The 25945-nt window shown below is 42.9% G+C and overlaps 1 protein-coding gene across 3 annotated transcripts in view; it reads right to left on the bottom strand.

Moving 5' to 3' along the window:
* CALML6 (calmodulin like 6) overlaps positions 1 to 25945 on the bottom strand; it is a 62160-nt gene that overhangs the window by 3381 nt on the left and 32834 nt on the right. For 2 of the 3 annotated variants that reach the window (XM_073316732.1, XM_073316731.1), the window contains exons 3-5: positions 3628 to 3802; positions 3307 to 3451; positions 55 to 155 (exon numbers count right to left, since the gene is read on the bottom strand). In XM_073316732.1, coding sequence (XP_073172833.1) covers positions 55 to 155; positions 3307 to 3451; positions 3628 to 3751 — 370 coding nt within the window. In that variant the 5' untranslated portion in view covers positions 3752 to 3802. Of the gene's footprint in view, positions 1 to 54; positions 156 to 3306; positions 3452 to 3627; positions 3803 to 11438; positions 11506 to 25945 lie in introns of those variants that run through there. The other variant, XM_073316730.1, reaches the window with a different exon arrangement.

Below are 25945 nucleotides of genomic sequence, written 5' to 3'. Positions count from 1 at the left end.
ATCTTCCCAGTGCACCTTTCATTTGCTAAAGAGTCTTGTGTATGGATACTATACCTTCATAATCAATTGTTCCATCTCCATCCTTATCAGCTTCTTTCATCATCAGTTCAGCCTCCTGTTCATTTAGTGGTTCTCCAGCATTCATCAGTACATACCTAAAAATACAGACCAAATCTGGCAATACTTTGCCCTTCATAGGTAAATTTCAAACCACTTTGCAAACATGAACTTCTTCCTGTCAACTCTCAAAGGTAGGTATTTAGGTGCATTTTACAAGTGGGGAAATTGAGGCATGGAGTGGATATGTCACTTGGCCAAGGTCAAACATAACCTAATTTTCAGAAGTTGTAAGCACCTACAACTCCAATTAAAGTGAATGGGAGCGGCAAGTGATCAGCACCTCTGAAAATCTCAGTCACAGCATATCAATGGTAAAACAAGTAATTAAACCCAGAAGTCCTGATTCCCAGTCCCCTACTTTAATCATTAGCCCACACTTATGGTGTACTCTGTTCATATTCTAATGGAAAACCTGCATAGAATTATGGCAATAAACATTCAAGTGACCACACACAGTATCACACAAGTGAGAGATGGTAAAGCCCTATTAAGTGATCTGGATTAAGATTGTTCCTCACAGTGTCTATTCTAGTGCATTGTCTATTTCCAACCCCAACACAAACAGAAACTTGAGATGTTGTGATCCCACTTAGTGAAGAAAAATAGTTCTTGAAATCTCGCCCATGAGTCTCAGAATTCTGATCCTAAATAAAGCCTGGACTGGCCAATCACAAACTCTCAGATACAGAATTAATCCTGTGTGTATCTGTAGACATGGGCATAGAACAGCTAACACCAGCTTTCAGCATGAAAGGAAACCTAATTCACCAAGGCATGATACTTCCATACAGATCTTTAGTCGATGTAAGAAAACACACATTTATCCAAGTGTCCCAGGGGCTGTTGCAGCTTTGTAAGGATTGTAGTATCTTGTACGTGTCAGGACACAAAAGCGTGCTGGATATTATTGCCCCGACCCATCTTGCTATGTTCTGCTTGCTGAGTTGTAATGCATACAGGCAATCATGCCTGCCATGTGCTTGGTGCGTAATTCAAAGTCAGGGAGTCAATTTCCATCATCAGAGCACATTGATGATCCACAGACCAAAGCAGTCAGAGAAGCTCACTGTCATGAAAAGAAAAGGAGTACTTGTGGCACCTTAGAGACTAACCAATTTATTTGAGCATAAGCTTTCGTGAGCTACAGCTCACTTCATCGGATGCATACTGTGGAAAATACAGAAGATGTTCTTATATATACAAACCATGAAAGATCTTCAAAGCAGTGTTCCTGTCCTTGGGGGAAAGGTGAGGGGAATAAGGGCACCAGTACTGTTCACTCTTGAGTTGAAATAATGTCAAGGTAATATTTAAAGTTTTTTTTCTTTTGTTGAAACATCATGTGAGTTGGGAAAATAGAAATCATTAGAACAGCACAGGCTGGGGCCTGAAGCCATTTCCCAAGGAGTTCAAGGCCAGATTTCCAAGTGGTCAGCACCCTCTTGGGGCCAGATTTTCAAAAGAACCCAGCACAAAAAATGCATCCAACCTGGTGAGAACTTTTGAAAATCTGACCTTTAGTGTGAAAATGAGAAACAACTGGGTGCTGAGCACTTTCTGGCCTTGTTGGCCAAGTCATTGATTGTCCTAGCTCTATGCCCATGAAAGGGTAGAACAGTCAGAACAATCTTGCTTTTCCAGCGGAATTATGGCTAATGTATTCATTTCCTTTTGAATGGCTAGCAATGAAGGTTTCTTTTAGGATTCTACAGGAGCCTGAAGCCTGCACTAGCTCTCTTGGAACTTACTGTCGCACAAACTGCATAGCTCCTCTGATTCTGCCAGCTTTGGTAGCTTGAAGCTTTGAGGCAAATCCCAGGCTTTTTAAATTAAAGAATGTTTGTTTTCTTTCCTTATCAAGGACAAGTTCTGAGGATGTTAAACAATCTGGAACCTTGTGTCTGAATGATAAACACAAACATTTCCAAGCTGCATGCCTCCTTTTTTACACATTTATGAACAGGAGCTTGATTAATGCTCATTAACCAGAGGAATATTTGCCTATGACATGACCTTGAGTTAGCTAAATGCATTAATCTTTTCCAGCCTAATAGACATCTTTTTCATATCCATATGGAAATCTAGGTTAATTTCAAAGTGAAGAGTAGAAACATTTGCTACTTTTATAAAGTGATCTTTTAATTTTTTTCATTTCTTTTTATCCTTTTTTTCTTTTATTGTTGCCTTTTTCTTTTGTTCTTACTGTGTTGGTAAATTCTTAGTTTTGTTTGTTGTTGATAATACAAAGAGCAAGAAACTCAGCTGGTGAAATCAGCATAGCTTCAATGGAGAGATGTCATTTTATGTCTTCTGAAGACATAGTCTAGAGACTGTTCATTCGTATTAGAGCTGAGCACATGACTTATTTGGCTAATTTCTTTTCACAAATTGTCTGCTAATGGCTTAAAGATTTTTCTTCGATATGCTAGTTATTTTAAATGATTAACAGAATAATTTCTGTGAATGATTCTTGGTTCCTAGTTTGCTCATTTACTATTCAATCTTTGAGATGTGTTGAATGGTTTGATCGGTCACATGGTATCTTTGTTTTATGTATGGTAGCTAAGGTTTCCAATATGATTTTACAATTTCAGAAAATAGTCTCTCCACATCTGACTTAAATTCACTATTTCTGCCAATATTCTTACCAGTAAACTTGTTTGCTAACATAGTCTCTGAAAGATAACAAAAAGTCATGCAAACATAGAATAAACATGTTAATCTAAAAATCTGAATGAAGATTCATGAGAATTTTTTCTTTTCATTATTCACCAGCTCTGATTGCTGTTTCAGTTGATCATGTGTTCTTTGGAATGTAACTTTCATAGATCTGTATGTCAGTGTAATTCAGACATATGGACCTTGATCTTTTGGAAACACTGAACATTCAAGGAAAAAATCCTGTCTGGAACATCTCAACTGGACAGTAAAATAGCATCAAGATAAATCCAATTTTCGGGGTCTAAATCCGTCAGTTTGTCAATCTGGAGTCCAGTGGCAAACTCAGATATTGACTGGGTGTTGAGATCCCAGTACCTGTTCTGCCTTTCCAAAGCTTCAGCATTCCTCTTCCTACTTTAAAGGCATGGTCTGTTCCTGACTTGTAATTCAATGGGAGTTGGGTATGTTCAGCATCATGCAGAATCAGGCCCATATTTTCATACCTTCAGGAAGTCTGCTACTTACTTGAGTGTATTCCAATCAATGTAGCCTTTGTGTTCCTTATCAAAGACCTTGAATGCTGCCCTCAGCTCTTCATCCTGGTTTTTAGCCTTTTCATGATAAATGCCCATCAAAACCAGAAAACTGTCGCAGTTGAAGGTGCCCTTATCTAAAAGAACAACAAAGCACTAGGGTACATTAACATGCTAGTCATTGAGAAGCAGTCTAGTTAGGGTCTATCCTGCCTTGTAGATTCCTCTTGTGAACCACAGAACCTGGGCAGCTCAACACACTGGTTTCAGGGTAGGAAATATAGTAAAAGATAGGACCGGAGGAGGTTCTTACTGTCTTTGTCCACCTCCTTTGCCATTGTCACCAGCTCTCTCTTGGTTGGGTTGATTCCCATCAAGCTCATAAGCTTCTCCAGTTCATCTGTTTTCACTAGCCCGTTGCCCTCTTCATCAAACATCTCGAAGACGCCTTTGTACTCTGTTATCTGCTCTGGTGTCAGTGTCTCAGCCTATGTGGAAAGGAATAAATCAAAAGGTCTGTGCCAGCTTCCAATAATTTTCTAGTTAGATGTGCTCAGTAATGTGCAGGAGGAAACACAACCAGCAGGGTCATCAGGCAAGGGGCTAAGCTAAAAGCACAGAACACAGAGTATGTGCAAGAGAGTAATCTAACTAATGTGATTCTTATGGTCTGCTATCTCATGAAGCACCAGTGACAGGAAAAATACATTATTCTATACATCATTTGAAAGCTGGGACTCTTGAAATGGTTACTAGTCCCTCAGACCAGCCAAAAATGTGGGCCATCAGAGACCATTTACCAAACAGGACAGCTTGCTTTCCAGTATACAAAGAATTTTCATGTTTCAGAGTAGCAGCCGCAGAGTAGTAGTCTGTATCCGCAAAAAGAAAAGGAGGACTTGTGGCACCTGAGAGACTAACAAATTTATTTGAGCATAAGCTTTCGTGAGCTACAGCTCACTTCATCAGATGCATCCAATGAAGTGAGCTGTAGCTCACGAAAGCTTATGCTCAAATAAATTTGTTAGTCTCTCAGGTGCCACAAGTCCTCCTTTTTTAAAGAATTTCATGCTACTCCACTCCTGAATCATGACCTAAGTGAGGAGTGGGAGTCTGAGTGCCAAGTGCTGTTAATGATTAGAACAGGGAATGGGGAGTGTTAGGATGGGGTTAAAGTTAGCTGGTCTTTTGAGAATAAGAACATGATTGATGGTCTTTTCTGCTGAGGCCAGCCTGGTAGCTGTAGGAGGTGTCTGGTAGCTGTCTACAAGGTGTTCAAGTATTTGTTTTTTAAATGGTAGCCCCAGAGTCTTCAAAGGAACCATGATGGGAGAAAGATCTGACATAGCTTTTAAAAGACTATTCTCTGACATACGTTACAGTAAGAGCTGCCCAGAGACCTGCGCTAAAAATTTGAAAATGAAGATCTCCCTGCCAACTAACAGAGTGGAGACTGGAGTCTCTGCTACAGATTTGTGGCATTTGATCAGTTCATGCATCCGGCTCCCCGGAGAAGTGTTGGGTCTATATTTAACTTGCTCATAGTTGACTGGGGGGGAAAGGGGAGGTAAGCAGGGAACACTTACTGAGTCTGCTCCTTCTCTCTCTTTACCATCCTCCCCCCCCCCACAGTACAGAGAGTTGTTTGTTCCACCCCCAGGCCAGTGGTACGGCAGACATGTTGTTATCCACAGAGCCTTGCTATCAGAATAGTACCTAGGGGGATATATAGATCCTCTCTAAAGGAAGGCTGGAAATTGGTCTTGCACCATATCCAGGGTGGTTCAGATGCAAGCTCCATTTGATCCAAACAGCCAGTGCTTTATTCCCTATCATAGTGAAGTACCCAAGGCCACTTCCCAAAGCCAGCACTGCATTCTCTATTACCCTGAAGTCCCTGGGATTAGTGCCCAGTCCCACATATTTCCCGACTGTATTGAATTTTTCTGATTCATGGTAGCCCACCTTCAGTCACTGCAACCAGCAAGCCATTTAAATAGTTTGTGGACCTAAAAGCAACACCATATCCTCCTCACTGACAGAGATTGTCAATTACAAGGTAATAAGCTTTCCACTTGCTATAGCAGCCCAGCCTGGGAAGTTATTTTTCTGAGTTCTGTGTAACAGAGAGGTTGAGTGAATGTTGTCTTGTTTCTCTAAAGTAGCTGGCCTCAGAGACGACAACATCCTGCCACCTACTCATAGTTAAAGACAGTATTACTATAGCTCAAAGGGTAGCAATTGGTGTGGTAGGTCACAGGTTCAAACCCTGCTGATGACCATGTTATGTAGCCATGGTCTATTGCATGACCCAGCAGATACCCTTCCTACTACATATCAGCCATATCAGATCAACTAGTGATCTGTCTCGTTTGTATCTCTAACAGTGGCCTCAATCAGATGCTTGAGAGGAAGGTGCTAGAGTCCTCTTAGTGAACAATAAAGAACAGGTGGTCCACAGGTGAAATTTCATCCTCATTCCCCTCAGTTGGAGGTTAACTTGTGCCCTGAAGCATAAGAATTAAATATCATTTAGATATGACCATCCTGGTTTGATATGTGATGTAACTGTTGTGTTCTTGTTATCCAGATAAATGGCTAATCTTCTTTTGACTCCTCCTAAGCTTCCTGCCTCAGGGATGTCTTGTGGCAGTGAATTCCACAGGGTGATTGTGATGTGTACCCCAAAAAAAGGGATTTCCTCTATCAGGTTTAAGTTTTTTGCCTCTCAATTTTATTGAAATTCCCTTGTTCTTGTACTGAGAGAGGGTGGATAGAAACCGTCTCACCAATTCACCTTTGCTATTCATTTCTTTTTGTACCTCTATCATGCCTACTTCTTTGTTAAGCACTGTATAAGAGCTAAGTATTATTAATTATTATTCATCTCCTCTCTAAACAGTCTTAGTCTGCATAGTCTCTGTTCACACGGACATCCTTCCAGGCCTCCCATTTCTATCACCCATCTCTGAAAGAAGAAGCAAAAGTGTTCTGTTTCTAGAGATAGTGTGAACAGAACTGAATTAGAAAATGGCATGGTGATATTTTAAGCATCTTCCATCCCATTCTTTAAACATTGTCACATTATGTTTGCTTTTTTAACTGCCACTGAGCAGCTGTTCTCAGCTGAGCTGCCAACAGTAAACCAACCAATTTATTTGAGCATAAGCTGTAGCTCACGAAAGCTTATGCTCAAATAAATTGGTTAGTCTCTAAGGTGCCACAAGTACTCCTTTTCTTTTTGCGAATACAGACTAACACGGCTGTTACTCTGAAACCAACAGTAAACCCAGATCTTTCTCCCTGAGTAGTTAGTTAATTTAAAAAACAGCAGTGTATATGGGTGGTTCAAATTATTCCTTATTACTTCATTTGTCAACATTAGAGCTTGTAGAAAAACAGAAAAAATTGTGAATTATTTTTAATTTTTTGTGTGAGAACTTTTGAATTAAAAGATAAAGAGCCTATAATATAAAGTCATTGAAAAGAGGAATTTTTCTGTCAAAAATTTTCATTAAAATTGGAATATTTTCAAGCAGCTCTAATCAACATTAAATTATCTAACCCCCCCAAAAAAACCCACAAAAAATGAGTAATTGTGGCACCTTAGAGACTAATAAATTTATTTGAGCATAAGCTTTCGTGGGCTAGAACCCACTTCATCGGCTTATGCTCAAATAAATTTGTTAGTCTTTAAGGTGCCACAAGGACTCCTCGTTCTTTTTGCTGATACAGACTAACATAGCTGCCCCTCTGAAACCTATTAAATTCTCTGTGCCATCATGCTGCGCATTTACCTAGTTTTGAGTTCTGATGATCCTGATGAGGTCATAGAACATGGGCAGGTAGGCATTTTGAACATTTTACCCACATGCTCATATGTTCTAGAAGACACAACAGCATACAAGTAAGAGTTGAAGTTTAAGGGGGAACCTGAGAGGTTATAAGGAAGATTTTGGAAGACAAGGTTACAGAGAGAGGCTATGAGGAAAATTTGCCAATAGCCAAAGTCTCAATTTCAAAAGCAATTTCAAAAGCCCACCTTGATTATCACTACAAAAGGTTTCTCCTCCCTCTTCCGCCCCCTTTCCCCCTCCCCCCCCCCCCCCGCTCTCCTGCTTAATAGCTCACCTTAAGTGATCACTCTGGTTACAGTGTGTATGGTAACACCCATTGTTTCATGTTCTCTATGTATAAAAATCTCCCCGCTGTATTTTCCACTGAATGCATCCAATGAAGTGAGCTGTAGCTCACGAAAGCTTATGCTCAAATAAATTTGTTAGTCTCTAAGGTGCCACAAGTACTCCTTTTCTTTTTAAAAGCAACTGAGGCACTCAGCCTAAATGCCATTGATTTTCCAATGGGACTTAGGCTCCTAACTGGTGAACTCACTTTTGAAAATGAGATGTAAGAGCTGAAATCACTTGAAAATTTTGCCCACGATAGCTGACCTGTTCTAACACACCTTTACATCCTAATCTAGACAAAGCCTGAATAGGTTTTAAACATGTTAGTGTCTGTCCAGAGTGGTAAATGCTTATACTGATCATTGAATGTTTCTGTCTCTGGTCTCCCACTGCAAACATCAACCTGGTAAGAGATTTAACTTGTCAAAACTGCTGGGGTGAAACTTCTAACCACTTTTATAGTGCTGCACAGTACATGACAGGACATAACCGACAAACAACAAATCCAGTGGGTGACACTAGAGGGCGGTGCTGCACTTTTTAGTGACTTGCATTGTTACAGCAGGTTTCAGAGTAACAGCCGTGTTAGTCTGTATTTGCAAAAAGAAAAGGAGTACTTGTGGCACCTTAGAGACTAACCAATTTATGAAAGCTCATGCTCAAATAAATTGGTTAGTCTCTAAGGTTCCACAAGTACTCCTTTTCTTATTGTTACAGCAATGATGAGAATGGGTTTGTGAACAATGAGAGCTGGAGTTTTGCCAAGGGGAAATGGCCGTGCTAAGGCCCAGTTTTGCAACCACCAAAAGTCCTCTGACTAGAGCGAGGCTGGTGCCTGTTTAAGGGGGTTGAGGGAGTAATAACAATTCCAGTCTGACTTCTGTTCCCCAGAATGTTTTCACTTTTACAACTCTTCCTGCTTGTAAGTCATCACCAGAACTTGCCTGGGGACTGATAGTCCCTAGCAGAGACAACATTTGAAGCAGAGTGACCCTGAAAAGCTACCATACCACATAAGGCCTCAGATCCAAATCTCAAATCCCAAAGGGCTGTTCAAAATCCATATCTGGATCCAGATCCAAATATTATTGCCTGCGCTCATCTGTGTTCGGGAGCTGTGTCAGCCTCACTCCTGGGCAGCTCTGCAAAGCCAGCCTAAAAGCAACTGCCACGGGTAGCAATCTGCCCTGCATTTCACCACAGAGCTTCAGTTTATAGCATTGCTCCCGTGGTCCAGAGTCCAGGGCAAGGAAGATCTCCCTGTATCCTCATTACCAAAGCACATCTTGGGGAAAGAGCTGATGACAGTGCAGGAAGTGAAAGAAGGAAATGTGGTTTCAGATAGAGTGGAGAAAAGGCACAGATTCAAAGCGTGGCTCCTGCATTCCTAGCAGGAGGGAAGTTAAAGTATTTTATTCTCTAAAGGGCCTCCCCTCCCCCTCTCTCTAATTGCTTGTTTTAGCTACTGAGGCTATGGCATCTTTTCCTATTTATGCTCTCTACTCTTCCCCTTCTCCCTGCTTCTTAAGTGTGAATTCCAATTTATCTACCACTGCTGGCATTGCCAAAGTCAGTCTCTCCCTAATGTTGCTGCTGTGTTCTGGCATTTTGGTAAAGAGTGAGTGGTTCTTTGTAATATGCAGGTTAATAGTCTGTAGAAAGTTTTGTAATTCTTCAAGATCAGAGGGACTAGAGTGGGGCTAAAGTTCTAATGATTATTATAAATAATGTGCAAAGTATCTGATTATTTTTCTGTGCATTTTTACTTATCTTTATGCCCCTCCAGATCTTCAACCCTATCCTGACCTAGCAGAGATTCTCAGGCGAACATACTGCAACAGACGTCAGTAAGAGCTTTGGGCGTGGCTAGCAAAGGCAGGATTAGGTTCTCAACATCCCCTGAACTTCAGTTCATATGGAAAGTTGCTTTAAGCAGCTTTCAAATTTCACCATATAGCTCCTGAGAGCTTGGGTGCTGCTCATCAATTTCTCATCTTCAGATGCTAGGATACAGGCAGTTGTTCACTGTTTAAATCCTCATTTAAAAGATTTTCCTCAACTCAGTAGTTTTGGAAACACTTCGTCCCACCAGGGAATAAGATTGTGAATGAGGGATTCGGGAATTCCACCTAAATTCCTGCAGCAAACAAGGAGCTCTCGTTCCACTGTGAAAATAATACTTTGTATTTGTCTAGCATCTCCGCTCTGACGAGATCAATGCACTTTATACCTGTCAGTTGATTTTCACAACCCCCACTGTAGATGTTAAAATATAGCAAAGTAAAGTGACCAAGGTCAAAAAGCAAGCCAGTGGCAGAGATGGAATTAACACTCAAATCTCTTGAAGCCTAGTCCTGTGCTCTAGCCATTAGCTGATGCTGCATCTCTTAATTCCCTAAATGCCCAGCATATCCTTAATGGCAGCAAGCAGCGTGATACCTCATAATCAGCCACCTGATTCACCTTGTATGGTACAGGGCAAGTCTGGAAAAATATGGGATTTCTGAACTCATGTAGGTTATTAATGTTTATGAATTTGGGCCCCAAATAGAGTCTTTTTAGCTGCCACCTTCCGTTCTCCTTGCCAGAAAGGGGATGTCAGATTTTCCATTATAAATCGCTATTTTCAGGCATTTGTAATTCAACTACTGAAGATAAACCAAAATAAAAAAGATACCTCCTATTTGAAAATAATATTAATTGTGGCATTAATTGACCAAAGCTGGGAATGTGCAATGGAGACTAATGTTCTGTCTCCAGCTCCTGCTCCACTTTCCTCTGATGAGGCAGAAACCCTAAAGTTGCATTGATCTCCTAGTTCTTGCCTTGTGTCCTGATGCTAACTGCATCTAGCCATCAGTCTGGATATTTGACTCTACAGTTCCTGAAATCTTTAACAGAGGAAAAGGCAGAGCAATGAGACCCAACAAAGAAACTGATAAGTTAGTGAAGCCACCCACCCAGCCATGGGGTTTTTTGAGTTTATTTTCGTGAGCTTAATTTAATGCGGTTATGATTGTTCATGATTTCAGTTACTATTTTCCCCACAACGGCTGGTTCCCTGGTTATTTGTTGCAGGGGGTGTTTGGAACTTATGGCTGATTTTCATTTAGGATCTGATTCTGTGCATTGCGGTCAATGAAACCAAGAGCAGATCCTTAATACAAAGGAACAATCCATTTGACATTTATGGTTTCACTTCTCCCAGCTGCGTATGGATGATCCTTAGTACTTTCCTCCTGTATTTTCAGTTCAACACAGGACGCTCCCTGCTTTCTATCAAAGTATTATGTAATATTGCTGTGTACTATTAAACAGCCACAATATTCCATCCCAGAGGTGGCTGCATTCAGCAATGAGTGAAGTGTTCTCTGTATTTGTACTGTTTTTATAGCCAGTTTTTAAAGTATTTTGAGATCTTTAGACAAGACACAGCATAAATGCCAGTAATTATTTATTAGAGCTATAGTCATCTAAACTCTGAATGTCTAAAACAGCATCCTTTCCTTTTGTGAAACATAGAGTACATGCTGAGTTGGTGTTAAATAACCTTTCAGAAAGCTCCAGGATCACCACATCTCCACTCATAAAGAATTAATCCTGCACGTTTTTCCTAGAAAATGCTTTAATTATTAAACACTTTTTTTAAAGTTTGCAAGAGAAATGAATTTAAATGGACATATTAAAAAATTCAAGAATTCTCTAATGAGGTAGTCATTCAAGATGAGGCAACTAACAAAATATGAGTCTAGTGTCTGTTAGAGCTGTTCAACATTGTTTTTATATCGTTTGTCTTAGAAAGGTCCATATTGTAATAGGTTTTCACATGAAGTCCTGAACAGGTTGTTTGAAAGGTGTTTAATCAATATCACAGGTCCACAGAAGAAATACTCCAATCATTACAGTCTAGGATAGCAAGGAAAGACAGTTCACTCACCATGTTTGCAGTGTCTAGGAAGGCTGCTCAGGATGTCAGTAACCTACCAGTAACAGTGTCTGCCCCAGATGGAAAGTGATCTCTCCCTTTTAGATCGTAGAAGAAGGTTAGGCCATCAGTCCCCAGGGAAAAATAGAGTCTTGGAAACCTTTTATGGCTTCAAGAGCTTAAGACAGGGAACCCTATTTTTGGAAGAATTTTATTTCTAACTACATCTGCTTAGAACATGAGTGAGACAGTCAGCTCACAGCCAAGATCCATTTTTAAGGATGGTTTTCTATTTACATTCTCCACCTTCCTGGGGGTGGTGGTATTCTAATAAGTGAAGATGGCAGTGTAACACATCAATAATCTATACCAGGCTGATAATCCAGCCTCTGTAACTGCAGACAAGTCACATGGGCTGAACCCTTTCCAAAGTGGCTACTGATTTGAAGTGTCTCCATTTCAGGGTGCCCAAATCAAGACATGGAGAACCTGATCAGCCAGGCCAGGGATCGGCAACCTTTGGCACGCGGCCCGTCAGGGAAATCCGTTGGTGGGCCGGGACGGTTTGTTTACCTGCAGCATCCGCAGGTTCAGCTGATCGCAGCTCCCACTGGCCGCAGTTCACTGCTCCAGGCCAGTGGGAGCTGTGGGAAGTGGCAGCCAGCACATCCCTCGGCCCACACTGCTTCCCACAGCCCCCATTGGCCTGGAACGGTGAACTGCAGCCAGTGGGAGCTGCGATTGGTCAAACGTGCAGATGCTGCAGGTAAACAAACCATCCCGGCCCGCCAGCGGTTTTCCCTGACGGGCTGCGTGCCAAAGGCTGCCGATCCCTGAACGAGGCCCTTTGGAATTGAACTGCAGGTGCAGGTGATGGGTGCTCAGTACTTCTGAAAATCAGACCCTGGTGTCCCCACCTGGGCACCCAAAATCAGTGGCCACTTTTGAAAAGTTTGGCCTGAACAACTTTGGTCTCAGTGTTCCCATCTAAAAAAAATAGGAAGAATTTATTTACCTACTTTATAGTGATGAAAGCAAAATTCATATGAAGCTTACCTAATGTTTGTAAAGTGCTTAGAGATCATCAGCTGAAAGGTGCTGAGTTTATTTTAGTGAGTGCAAAGTTTTATTTATTGTCCTGATGAGGAAGAGAAATCCAATTCTCACTGAATGTGGGGATCATACAACTGTACAGCACAGTGCTTAAGCGTGGCAGTGGCCATTCCATGATATAACATGTACTGATCTTGATTATGTGGACAAGACCAAAATATGTTACCACCATGTTAAGGAACTGCGGCTAGTCCTGGTGAAGACCAGAAATTACAGGACCTGAAGAGTTATCTAGGCTTCAAAGAGACCCATTACTGAGAATGGCGGTCAGCAAGAGAAATGGCGGTCAGCAAATGTAAGTACTTAGAAGCCACTGCAGTCTTGTCCACACTAGGGGTCTCACTAAGCCAATATTTTTTCCTAAAATTCTCTAGTGTAAACGCAGCCTTAGAAACCCTCCAATGTAAAACTGTAGAGAAATGCAACAGAGTATCAATATTCACAGCTTTCTTAGAATTGATTGGAGACAACGCTTTGGATTTTTTTAATTATTATTATTATTTGGGGCGGGGGCTAGCTAGTTGGTTTACAGATATTTACAGATTACAATATTTATAGATTTTTGGTAGCTTCAATCTGAACCCTAAGCCCTTTGGCAGCATCCCTTTAACCTGAGTACATGCATTGCACTGTGTGTGTGTAGCACGTTTTCCTTTTGAACCTTTGCCCACATGCTATAGATTCCTACTCATATGTTAAATAATTCCCAGCAAAAATTGTGCACTGCCCAGAGGCTCTTCCTTCATGAGGAGGGGATTAGAAACTCCAGTTCCATTTGATGAGTGAAGATTAGATGGATTAAAAAGCTAGTGCCTTTGGGTGTGGAGGGAAGGAAAAGTCACACCACTGAAGAAAAAAATAGACAAGAGAAAAGATTGACTTTCCCTTTTCTCTTTGGGAACAGGAGGAATGAGCCAATGGGAAGATCTAAAGACACAATGCAAGGAGTCTGGGCGATTAAATACAATGCCGCATTGTCAGTGTCTACTTGCACATTATGGGCTCTATAGCCAATGAATACCCAAATGGATTTAAGACAGAAAGATGCATAGCAAGTGCATCAACTGAAATAATAAACCTCTTGGGATGATGGTCTCTTTGTGCTATGAATTCAAACGGGAGAAAAGGAAGCGAAATAAATGGCAGGGCCTGAGGACATGAGGTTGGGAAAGCAGTAGCATTAATGGGACTATTAAACATAATGTTTTCATAATCTTATGACCAGAAATAAAAATAGTTCAACCAACAGGACATTGCTTTATGGCTCTTGGACCTTGTTCTTCTCCAATACAAGGAAAGGACTTTATTGTTTCAATGAAAGAAAGCCAGGGATGCTTTCAGACTTAGCTGATTTTTCTTTTTTAAATGGCCATGAATCTGGTTTAATTGTATTTGGCCAGAGCAATTTGAACCCTGAGAAATGAGGAGGAGAAAGCTAGCTGGCTGGCTCTATGCCTAGGATGGATTGTGTTAGAGATGGGCCCAAGGCACTCATTTCTGATTAGGCTCTGATTGATCCAGATGTTCTGACTGGACTTCTGTTCAGACACTTTTATCATTTGTAGCTCCTGTGCATGCACAAGAGATGTGTCTCTAGACCAACTATTTTACAAAATGAACATTACCAGCCCACATGTTGGGAGTTTCAGCAGAAAAGCCAAGGATAAAATGTGCTATACAAAACTCACCTTTCACCTCTAAGGGTCCATCTATGCTACGAAAATCAGCCATTAGTTCTGCGCTGTTGGCGCCGGCAGTATTGGAACCCCTCGTGCAGACAGGTTGCTGGCGGTTGCTAGACTCTTAACCGCCATGTTGTTTTCACTGCTTGAGCTAGGTCTTACAGATATAGTGTTTTAAGTGCCAGCAGCCCCTCTGCACTAGGCCTATGCGGGAGCTGTATTGGTGTTAGCAATGGTGGGGCATTTTTGGCAAGACCATGGAGACCACATTCCACCTGGTCTCTATCATGCTTTCTGGAAGGGTGCTGGAACTGGTTAACTCCCTGCAGCACTGGTGTGGGAACTGGTTTTACTTCCTAATGCAGCCCACCCTAAAAGGGTGCCCTCCAAGTCAAGCGAGGTGTCTGCTGCTGCCTATCTTGTGCTGCTATGTGTTTAGGATGTCTCAGTCAGGATCAGGGCATGTGGAGTTAATGCTGTGCAAACACCCATGAAGACGCAGTCTGAGCCCTGCAGAGTTTACACTCTGACAGAACACAATGTCTGTGTGTGGAAGGAGGCGGGAGGGAGGAAGAGGAGATGTAGTGTGGGCCAGTGGGTAGGGCACTCCACTGGGACTCACACCCTCTGGCTTGTATTCCTGGCTCTGCCACTGACCTGCTGGCTGACCTTGGACAAGTCGCTTCCTCTCTCTCTCTGTGCCTTGATTTCTCCTCCCATCCTGTCTCATCTGTTTCACGAGTCTGAGGCAGTGGAATCCCTTACTCTGTGTTTGTATAGCACCTACCATAATGGGGCTCTGGTCTCAGTTGAGGCTTCTAGGTGCTAATGTAATGCAAACAATTAATTTTTAAAAAGTGACAGACATGGTCCCACAGATTAGCTTTATCCACAGCTTGGCTAAAGGGTGTTAAACTTCTGAGCTTGCAGTCCAGCCATTTTCCTAATCACTAAAATTTTCTACAAATCATTAGTGTGCATGCACACCCCTCTCCCCACATGTGGTGTCTCAGATGGGGGTAAAACCCCACCCAGCTCCAATGAAGGGTGCTCTTCAGAGCTCTCAGAACCTTCACTTTTTTCCTCTTCAGCATACAATTTTCCTCTTACCTGTCCAATCTGATTGGCTTTGCCAGTTGTTTACAGCTGTGATCTGCCAGCCTTGTGCTGGAGCCAGAGATGAGAAGAGATGCTGCTGGAGCAAGTCTGCACCTGCGTCACTGTCAGCAGCTTGCAGCACAATAACACATGTGCTCACTCAGGAAGGAAATGCAGGCAGGGAAGTAAATTGTCTCAATAATTCATGAGCTTTATAGCCCGGTGCAAATTATACCCAGGGTCTGTCATAAAATTCAAGTTCATGTCCCATTATAGTAAAGCTCCTTAATAATATCAAAGTGGTTTATTCATAATGGTATTTATGATCACTGCAATATAATCTTTGGAAAACATTAAGTGATAAACCTGCAACATCCAAAGTAAAGCATCAGTAGACACTGAACGCAGTCGGAGGCAGTGAGAAGACATCCCCGGTCCTGCCTTTGCCTCCTGCACTGCCTTCAAATACCATTTATTCACTATGCAAAATACATTCTCCTTATCAATAATATATGCATTACTATCTAGGAGGGGCTGGCTTTGTGGATTAAGCAGCAGGTCTGAAATACTGAGACTGCCTGGAACTCACATTCTAACATCAGCAGGTCTGGTCTTCTGAAGCAGGGACCGTCTCTTTGTGTGTTCATTCAGTGCCTAGAACAGTGGGACCCATGTCTGAGATGCTTCCACAATACATAATAATAATAGGGCTCAGCCCTTTATCTTCCCAAGGTAGGGGATTTAGTTTCATATGGTTTATCCTGTGGGTCATTTTCAGAACAGATGTTTAAAGTCAAAGTCCTGTTTGCTTTGATTAAAAATCCCCTGGTATTTTTCATAAAAGCAGGTTTTGTCCTGATTGTGTTGATTGGAGCAATATTTCCTCTCCCACACATCTTCCACAACCTGATGTGCGATTGGTTTGCACTGGTTGTCTGCCTAGCTTCCAGTCCAGAGGTGGCTGCATTTAACAGTGGATGAAATCAGAGTATATTTACATAGTTCAGAAAGAGCTTTGGGAAGAAAGGTTCCCCTAATACTGGGCCAGATCCTCAGTCAGCATAGTACCACTGAAGTTAACATAAATCATCATAGTTACACCAGCTGGGGATCTGGCCTAAGCTCATATTTCAAGCAAATGTATAATTATAGCAAATATTTAGTTTTTCCCAAGTTATCTGCAATCAGATGACAATTTTCTCTATTTTCTTGGTGACTGAAAATTTATTATGAGAATAATTTTGGAATGTTACATGGCCTCTAGCTTGTGCACAAGCATCTGAAATTCAAGGTGAGTTGGCTAGTTTTTAGTGAACGGACTGGTCATGTGGTGGTGTTTCTGAGCCTTTGTTGGCTGAATATGCCTCTTAGGATCACACTTCCAGTGTGAATCCTTTGCATCTGCAAATTCACAGTTCACTTTCTATCAAAATTCTCTAATAGGTGTGTACAACTGGCTGTTTCTGCAAACAGTCATGCCTATAATCCTGTTCTTTAAAAGACTCCTAAGAAGTCAATGGGCAAGGGGCCCTGACGCAGGTCAAGCAAATTCAATGATTTATTTGAATGGGTATTTGTGACAGTTGGGGTGCACTTGGCTCGATAACAAAATTTTGGATTTCTCCTTTGTGTGAGATGGGAGGGAAAAATGCATCTTTTTTAGAAGGAAAAATGTTGTTTTTTTCTGATTATCGTTGTCGGCTTTCATAGAATCATAGAATATCAGGGTTGGAAGGGACCCCAGAAGGTCATCTAGTCCAACCCCCTGCTCAAAGCAGGACCAATTCCCAGTTAAATCATCCCAGCCAGGGCTTTGTCAAGCCTGACCTTAAAAACCTCTAAGGAAGGAGATTCTACCACCTCCCTAGGTAACGCATTCCAGTGTTTCACCACCCTCTTAGTGAAAAAGTTTTTCCTAATATCCAATCTAAACCTCCCCCACTGCAACTTGAGACCATTACTCCTCGTTCTGTCATCTGCTACCATTGAGAACAGTCTAGAGCCATCCTCTTTGGAACCCCCTTTCAGGTAGTTGAAAGCAGCTATCAAATCCCCCCTCATTCTTCTCTTCTGCAGGCTAAACAATCCCAGCTCCCTCAGCCTCTCCTCATAACTCATGTGTTCCAGTCCCCTAATCATTTTTGTTGCCCTTCGCTGGACTCTCTCCAATTTATCCACATCCTTCTTGAAGTGTGGGGCCCAAAACTGGACACAGTACTCCAGATGAGGCCTCACCAATCTGCTTTTCCTGCAGCTGTATAACCACAGCCTGGGGTAACCTCCCCTCCCATTCTGCTAAAGCTGCACAAATCAGGCTGTCATCATAAATGAGAGAGACTGGGGCAGATCGCTTCATCATGGGGGCGTGAATAGCAACTCCGATGAGCCAGAAATGAGTGTATTGTAATTGCCAGAACTGATTATATAGTAATTGGACAAATGTGCCATAACTGCTCTGCTTTACGAGCACAGAGATTAAGGAACCTGTTACGCACTGACATCAGAGAAATTGCAGGGCACTGACATGAACAAAACCTACTTAGAGGTTTGTAAGACCTATGTGTTCAGCAATGGCAGAATGCAGGGCTAACCTGAAGTTTGAGAAAGAGCACAGGACTGGGAGCAAGGAACTCCTGACAGCTATGACACTGCTGCGCAAGTTACTTGTCCTTTCTGCCTCTGCTTCCCCACGTATAAAATGGGACAATAATATTTACCTACCTACCTGACACAGTGCTGTGAAGAGCTTCTAGGAAGCATAACGAACTCATCAGACCCTCAGAACAAAGCCCACTTACTGCATATGCCTCTTAGAAATGTGTGTATAGATTGTGAGCTTTTTAGGGCAAAGGCTCTCTTTTTGTTTTGTGTCTGTACAGCCCCTATCACAATAGGGTCCTGGCCCTTGACTGGGGCTCCTAGGCAGTTGTGTAATACAAATAAATAATAATAATAGCTGTTGGTTTTCTCTTCCCTTCATGGGGAAACTGAGGCACAAAAATGCTAAAGCCCATGTCTTCAAAAGTAGCCTCTAATACTGGGTGCCAATTGATTTCTGTTGGAATTGGCAGGTGCTCAGCACCTCTGAAAATCAGGCTTCTATACACTGTGATATCCCCAAATTAGAGAGTGCTTTTGAAAGTTTGGCCCAAGGTTTATACAGCAAGTTGGTAGTAAAAGCAAGAGTTGAATCCAGGAGTCCTAACTCTCATTTTTCTGCTCTAGCCACTACATAACACTTCCTCATTGGCCCTACTGCTGTAGTGTAGACTATAAATTGGATGAAAGAAAAGGGTTGATAACGTGTCCAAACTTCCAGTCTCCTCTACTGCTTAAATCTGCCCTTACAAGTGGCACAGTACTTGGAAAGCTGTTTCATGAAGCACAGGAGACAGAGACATGGAAAAGCTGATCCATTTTGTTTCTCAGATGCCTCCCAAACTTTGTTATACAGTGTTAAGATTACCCAGTGGGAGCTCCTGTTCTTCTAGCATGGGGAGATTTGCATGGGCTTAAATTTAGCCAACCAGCAAATACAAACTTAAGGTATATGCCACGCCAGCAATGCCACCTTAACTCTGACCCTAGGAGCTGGCAATAGCTCCTGCGAATAGATCAGTAAAGGGGGTGTCACAATAAAGAGACATGGGGAAGGTCTACAGGAATATACCGTTACTTCTGTTGTGCTCCACAGATTGGAACTGCATCACTTATCTGCACACACTCAACTGCCTTCACTGTTAGAGGTAGATGTACTGAATGGTGGAGGGGATAACTGGAGCTGCTTGGCAGAGCTGTGACTGACGAGAGGTGAATGTGTGCACTGAAGGATCATGTATGCCTCAGTTCCGTAGGTTGTGTCCTCAGAGGTGCACAAGGGTATCTTCTTGCCAGGGGACTGACAGCAGGCTGGTGATCGCCAAGGCTTACTAAGGCAGTGTCTCAGGAGGAATCCTCAGGGCCTAGGTGAATGGGAGGCAACATTTAGCAAGTCTGGGGTGTCTTACGGGGAGCGGGCTCAGTGTTTGAGGGTCTGCAGAGTTGAATCAGGCATTGCCACTAGGCCTCCCCCTTCTGTTCACACACTAAACCCTCCCATCAAAGTCTGGTACTGCTTTCCACCCAAGCTATAAGCTAAAGCCCAAATGTTACTTTTGCTTAGGCTAGTAACCCATCTGCTTTGCAGTGAGGATGGGGACTAACTCACCAGAATGCTGATAGTCATCCAATGCCTTCCCACAGTTCTCTTCATGCAGAAGGACAAACAGTTGCTCTCACCATTCATTGGGAAAAATTCATAGAGAAGCTCAATTTACTGCAGCACAAGGACTCCTAGGATGTGCGCCGAGATGTCCTAGTGCCACATGGGAGTTCAGCACCAGTGAGAACACAGGAAGTCGGGCAGGACTTTTCACTGAAGCTGCTCACACCCAGGCTAGGCTAACCCAGATGCCAATTACCTGAGTTAACTTTGCAGAGAGGACATATCCTGAGTGTAAGCACTCACAGCACGCCATTCTCTGAACAGTGCCAGGGTGGGGCTCACACTCAGTGCACGGTCACAGCTCGGGTTCAATGAACACATCATATCACCTTTAGCTGCTTAGGAACTGTGACAACAGCCTACCTGAAAACCCTCTTGCTTCAACAGAGCATTTAGTTTTGTTGCAGATGTGCACTGCAGTCTCTTTGGCTCGGCAGTTTACCCACCCCGACCTATAGCTCCAAATGCTGAGGTTAGTAACTTCCAGGAGTTCTTCCCCAAAGGGCAATTGGCACTGTGCACTAGCTGAGCTAGCTGCTAAGTGACTGAGATTACTTCAAGGGTGATTAGAGTTATGACTTGAGTACCAGGTGTGCATAAAAAAAGTTTAGAACTAGTTGATTTAAAGTTCTGTTTTAAGGGGGCTGTATTTCATGTACCCCTTGTTCAAGTGATCCCAAATTTGGATCACTGAAACTACCGATCACTCCCAAAAGGCACAGCAAATTTCAAGTCAATCTGAGTCAGCAAGTAGACTTTAGAGCACAGAGAATTGTCCACCTTTAAACAGAAAGAGACACTCAACCCTACCTACAGCAGAGCGATAATGACTCAAATGACTCATTCTTACCCACTCTGTACCTGCTTATTTCAGGTTTATTCAGGTAGCCACCATTCATGAACAATAGATAGGTATGGAAAAACACATGCAGAGAAGGATACAGAGGATAAAGGGTATGAGACAAACTTTTCCTTTAAAGAAAAAAGAACAAAAATAAAAATCATAGCAATTCAGAATCCTAAATCTCTCACTGATGCCACTTGTGTTTGTAGGGCCTAGAGTCACTGGGAGTAGGATCAGCTCCATATTGCCTATGGATACAGTCCTTTGGGTTTTAGCCAAATTCTAGCTCAGATAATTATGTTCTTTCTACCTACACTCTCAATGCAGGTTCAATCCTGAATAAAGCACAGGACTGGAGGCAAGACTTCTAGGATCTAGTCTCACCTTTGATGCTTAGCTCAATGCATGAGCTTCAGCTCCATGCCTCCTTTTCCCCAGTTGGGGATGATACTGGCCTTCTCCCCCAAGGCAGGGCTATGGGACTTAATACATTGGTATTTGTAAAGTGCTTTGAAATTCTCAGGTGCAAGGTATTGTGTATGATCAGAGATAGGCCACAGAAAAGAGCTTCTTGTTTGGTCACTTTACAAATATGAAGGGGCTTTTGAAAAGGAATAGATGGCTGGTATAACAAGTCAAGGGCCAGGTCTCATACAAAATCCACCCCTTTTAACATGCGCTCTCCACTCTCAGGAAATACCCATCTGCAAATCCAACCAAAGGACAAGGAATCTTATTTTATAGTGTAAGCAAAGCTGTCTGCTCAGTATTCAGGATTATGACACTGCTAGTCTGCTAAACCCAAGATAGCTTTAGCTGCTGTAAATCTTCTTATGAAAATATTCTCTTGGTCATCAGCCTCTGCCAAGAGGAACAAGTGACAGGCCCCACATTCAGCACCTGTTCCTTCCAGAATCTGCCAGCGCTCCTCAAATGGCCATTGAAATGACAGCTGGATGCCAGTCCCCAGAGAAGAAGCCTCGGAGGCTAATGCCAAATAAAGGGAGTGGTTCAAGAGCAAGTTTATTTAAGTATATTGTCAGGGGGATTGGCACTATTTGATATGAAAAGCCACTAATAAGTTTACTCCTGCTGTTCAGACTGAAATCTGCTGATGCTGTTCCTTGGAGGAGTGTTACAGCTAATGAGGTTCAGCCTTGCACACAGATGGGCTTCAGAGCAGGAGCATGTGTTAATCTGTGTGGGGTTTATTCATTTTTTCCCTTTAATGGAATAGTTATTCAGTGATAATGCAGTTGCCTGAAATGTTACACACAAAGCTAGCCCCAACTGATTGGGTAGGTGGCCACAATGCAGAGAAACTGGGGATCCATACAGAGCAAATGGCAAGTGCTTTGGAAGAAGAGATTCCACTGAATCAAGCAAAGAAGTGATCAATGTCTGAGGGAGGTTTTATTTAGAATGTAAGAGAGAAAAGTAAATGTGCAGCTGAAGGAATGATCCAAACATGAGCCAGCCTCCTGGGAAGATGTGCAGTATCTGCTTTACATGAAGGCTTGGAGTGGGGGGTGGATGATTAAACATTCAATTTAATGTTGAAATTATATTAAATGTCACTGTGCTTCTGGGACTGGCTGGTTCAGGGAATTTTGGTAATGGGATATGGAGTCTTTCACTTCTGCCACTGGTTTGAATCCAGGACTGTTTGGAAGACTGTGAAATTACTCAGGTGTCTTGGTCCAAGGGGCCTTTTACACCAGTGTAAGCTCCTGATCCAAAGTCGATGGAAAGACTCCCATTGATTTTAGTGGGCTTTGGATCAGACCTTAAATCAGGAGTAACTCCAAACACTTGCATAATACTATACTGAGGGGAGAATCAGGCATGTGCTTTTTAACAAAATGGGAAAGCAGAAGCTTTTTACTGCTCCAAAAGGCTATAATTATGAGAAAGTGGCAATGTGATCTTCAGTTCCATCCCCCATTGCCTCAGAACAGAAAAGAGGAGCGGTTTGAATCCATGTTCAGAAAGAATGAAACTCCAAGACTTGCCTCTAAGCCTCCTGTGACATCCCAAAGCAGGGGAGCTGGAACAATTTGTATAGTGGGGATGCTGAGAGCCATTGAACCAAACTGTAAACCCTGTATATGATGGAAACCACTTCAAGCCACGGGGTGCGTCAGCACCCCTAGTTCCAGCACCTATGTCCCAAAGTTGCTCAGCACCACCCAGTGGAGTTAGTGTGAACTCCAGCTGCATCTCTCCCATCCACCCCACAAAAAAAGCACAGTGGATGATACCATGGATCTGCGTAGGGTATAATATGAGCTGTCACGATGCTGCCAGCTAGACTCCACTGAGCATAGTTACAGCAGTTGGTGCAGGCAACTTACTCCTGTTTAATCAGAGTAAAATGGACCTAAGCCTGCAGGTGAGGAGCACCTCCCGAGAAGTGCTCTCAGCTACCAGTGACTCTAATAGCAGTAGGGGCTGCTCAGCAGCTTGCAAGTTTCGGCCAAGCTCTGGTCCCATTTAAGTCTCTGCTGAGCACATGCCCTTGAAAATCAGGATCCCTTATGGCATCTTCCCATGGACTTCAATGGGACCAGGATTTAGTCCTTACTGGTATGCTTCCCTCCCCTTACCTCCCCGCTCCTTCACAGGCACAGTTCAGGTACAGCTCTCTGGCTCCAGGGAAGTTGCCAATGAAGCCTTCAATGGGTATGTCTACACAGCAACTAGACACCCGTGGCTGGCCCGTACCAGCTGACTTGGGCTCATGGGGCTCAAGCTGCAGGGCTGTTCCATGGCTGTGTAGACTTCCAGGCTCAGGTTGGGGCCCAGGCTCTAGGACAGCGGTTCTCAAACTGTGGGTCGGGATCCCAAAGTGGATTGCGACCCTGTTTTAAAGGGGTCACCAGGGCTGGCTTAGACTTACTGGGGCCTGGGGCTGAAGCCTGAGCCCCACTCCCTGGAGCCGAAGCCTGAGGGTGTCAGCCCTGGGCAACAGGGCTCAGGTTACAGGTTCCCTGCCTGGGGCTGAAGCCTTTGGGTTTCGCCTCTCCTGCCCCATCCCAGGCTTTTCCTTCCCCTGTCTCCCCACGGCAGGCTCAGGTTTCAGTCCCCCGTTCCTAGGATTGTATAGGGTAACCAGATGAAACGGACAAAATATCGGGACACATGGGGGAAGCGGAGAAAAAAAAAAGCAGCTGGAGCGGAGTTGCCAAAGTAACAACAACAACAACAAAACCAGCTGGAGCGGCCAAAACAGTAATATCGGGACAAATGGCGTCCCGCCGTGCATCAGTCGGGACGCAGGACAAAGAACTAAAAATCGAGACAGTCCCGATTTTATCAGGACATCTGGTCACCTTAGGGTTGTATAGTACTTTTTGTTGTCAGAAGGGGGTTGCGGTTCAATGAAGTTTAAGAACCCCTGCTCTAGGACCCGTGAGATGGGAGGGTCCCAGAGCTTGGGCTTCTGCCCAAGCCCACAAGTCTACACAGCAATGAAACAGCCCTACAGCCCGAGTCAGCTGGCAAAGGCCAGCCGCGGGTGTCTAGTTGCTATGTAGACATACCCAAAGTTACAAAAACCCAAGTCTTCCTCTGCAGTAATTCATGGCAATAGACTTGTTTTAATCCAACAGCTCTGTGCAAATACAGTATTGCCAACCCCAAGTGTTTCATGTGATTGGCTTATGTCATGAAAATTTTAAAAATAAATAAGTCCAAGGTTTTTGTGAAGTCATGCTTTCAAGCTTTTCTCAGCAACCTTGAAGGCTAAAAACCTAAGTGTCTTCACTTTAATTTAAAAAAACACAACTTGGAGATTCTCAAATGACCACAGAACTCCAGGAGCTGGAGCTTTAAGACAGAAATAAATACGAAAATTGGTGAGAAAATCAGAGTTGACAACACTGGTGAGTGGAACACACATAAAACCTGCTCCCTTAAATTAAATATAAATAAAAATATTTGGCATACATTCATTTTTCAGATTCTTGCACTCAGCTCTCCCTTGATTCTGCTTCTAATCATCCTTATCTGCTGGAAACATCCTTGCTCACTGAGCCTTTTGCTAATTTTTTTTTGTAAATGTCTCAGGCTCCTTAGTTTGCTTGCAACTAAGCTTCAAACTGTGAGTAAAGCTGTTGAATCAGATTGAGAGTGGATTATGAAACAGAAAGTATTTTAGGGGAATTATGCTCTATAAAAATGGAGAAGGCAATAATGCTTTATGGAATACTAAATCTTAAAATCAAATCCAGTGCACAAAAGGCTGGTCTGTGGTGCATCAAAACACCACTGGGAAAAGTTTCAGATTCTCCCTTATTCCTTACTGAGCTCTTACTGTGTGGCATAAAAAATTTTCAATTAAATTTTACCAGACAATCGTTATATGAATACTAAGATATAAAATGCAAGAGCTCATGACAAGTAGAGTTTGACTTTCTGAGGAAAGACTGGTCATTAAGGACAGGGGAAATGAGAGGTCTTTTGTGAGATATTTTGCATCTTTTGGAGAATACAAATGCTTATTAGTTAACGTGTTTCAGGTACTTAGAGGAAGGGTGGAAAAGCTTCCTGTTTCAAAGCCAGCAGTACAGTGGTTCAGCATTGCAGCACTTCCTTTTTTTCCTTCAGGGTGTGTGTGTGTTTTTGTTTTGTCTTGTTTTGTTTTTCAAATACATTGAGCTTTCCATTAGCCTATAGATGAAAAAAGAAATAATAGGCTGATGATAGGCGGACACACAGCCCAATATATACTCAGATGGCAGGCAGTCTGCCAATGGGCACAGGCCACTTCCTCTCCACAAGAGAAGAAGGATTGTCCAGTGCTTAGGACGTTAACCTGGGAGACTCAGCCTCAATTCCCGGACTTCCTGCATGACTTTGAGCAAGTCACTTAGTCTCTCTGTACCTCAATTCCTCATCTGTGCCATGAGGGAGGGGCAGGAGGTTGTGCCTCACAGAAAGGTTGTGAGGATAAATACAGTAAAGATTGTGAGGTGCTCAGATATTACAGTAATGGGGGGTGATGTGAGCCCTTTAATATACAGAGAGGCTGATGAGAACACATCAGGCCTGACTGACCAGCACCTTGCACTTTGTGTTGTCACTTACAGCTTTGCAAAGTGGATATGAAAAGCTATCATTCAGGTAAGTGAGTGGAGGATTCGGCATGAGCAGTGTTCGGTAGTTGCTTTGTGAGGAATTGGAGGCTCCCTGTACTACAGTAGATCCGGTGTAAGTTCCTGATCTTTAGGCCATCAAAAGGCTGAAGAGTCTCAGGGATAGGGGAATACTCTGAATAAAACGCAGCTCTGGGATGCACCAAGCCATCCCCACTTTTTGTGCTTGCAAAAATCCCTGCAGGGCTTTTGCAAGTTAACTTCTAAGCAAATTGGTAACTGAAAACCATTTTTAGAAGGCTTGTAGAGGACAGGATTGAATTAGGGAAGACAAGGAGAGGCAGTCATAAGATCTAAGTTGTGATATTATTCGGAATCAGGGAGCAGAATTGAAAGAAGTGGGGTGGAGGGAGAACAGCGGG

The sequence above is a fragment of the Lepidochelys kempii genome, chromosome 18 (genome assembly GCF_965140265.1).
Source record: "Lepidochelys kempii isolate rLepKem1 chromosome 18, rLepKem1.hap2, whole genome shotgun sequence".
Taxonomy (NCBI): Eukaryota; Metazoa; Chordata; order Testudines; family Cheloniidae; genus Lepidochelys; species Lepidochelys kempii.
The sequence above is the reverse complement of the archived record's forward strand: the minus strand, read 5'-3'. Positions and strand labels throughout refer to the sequence as shown.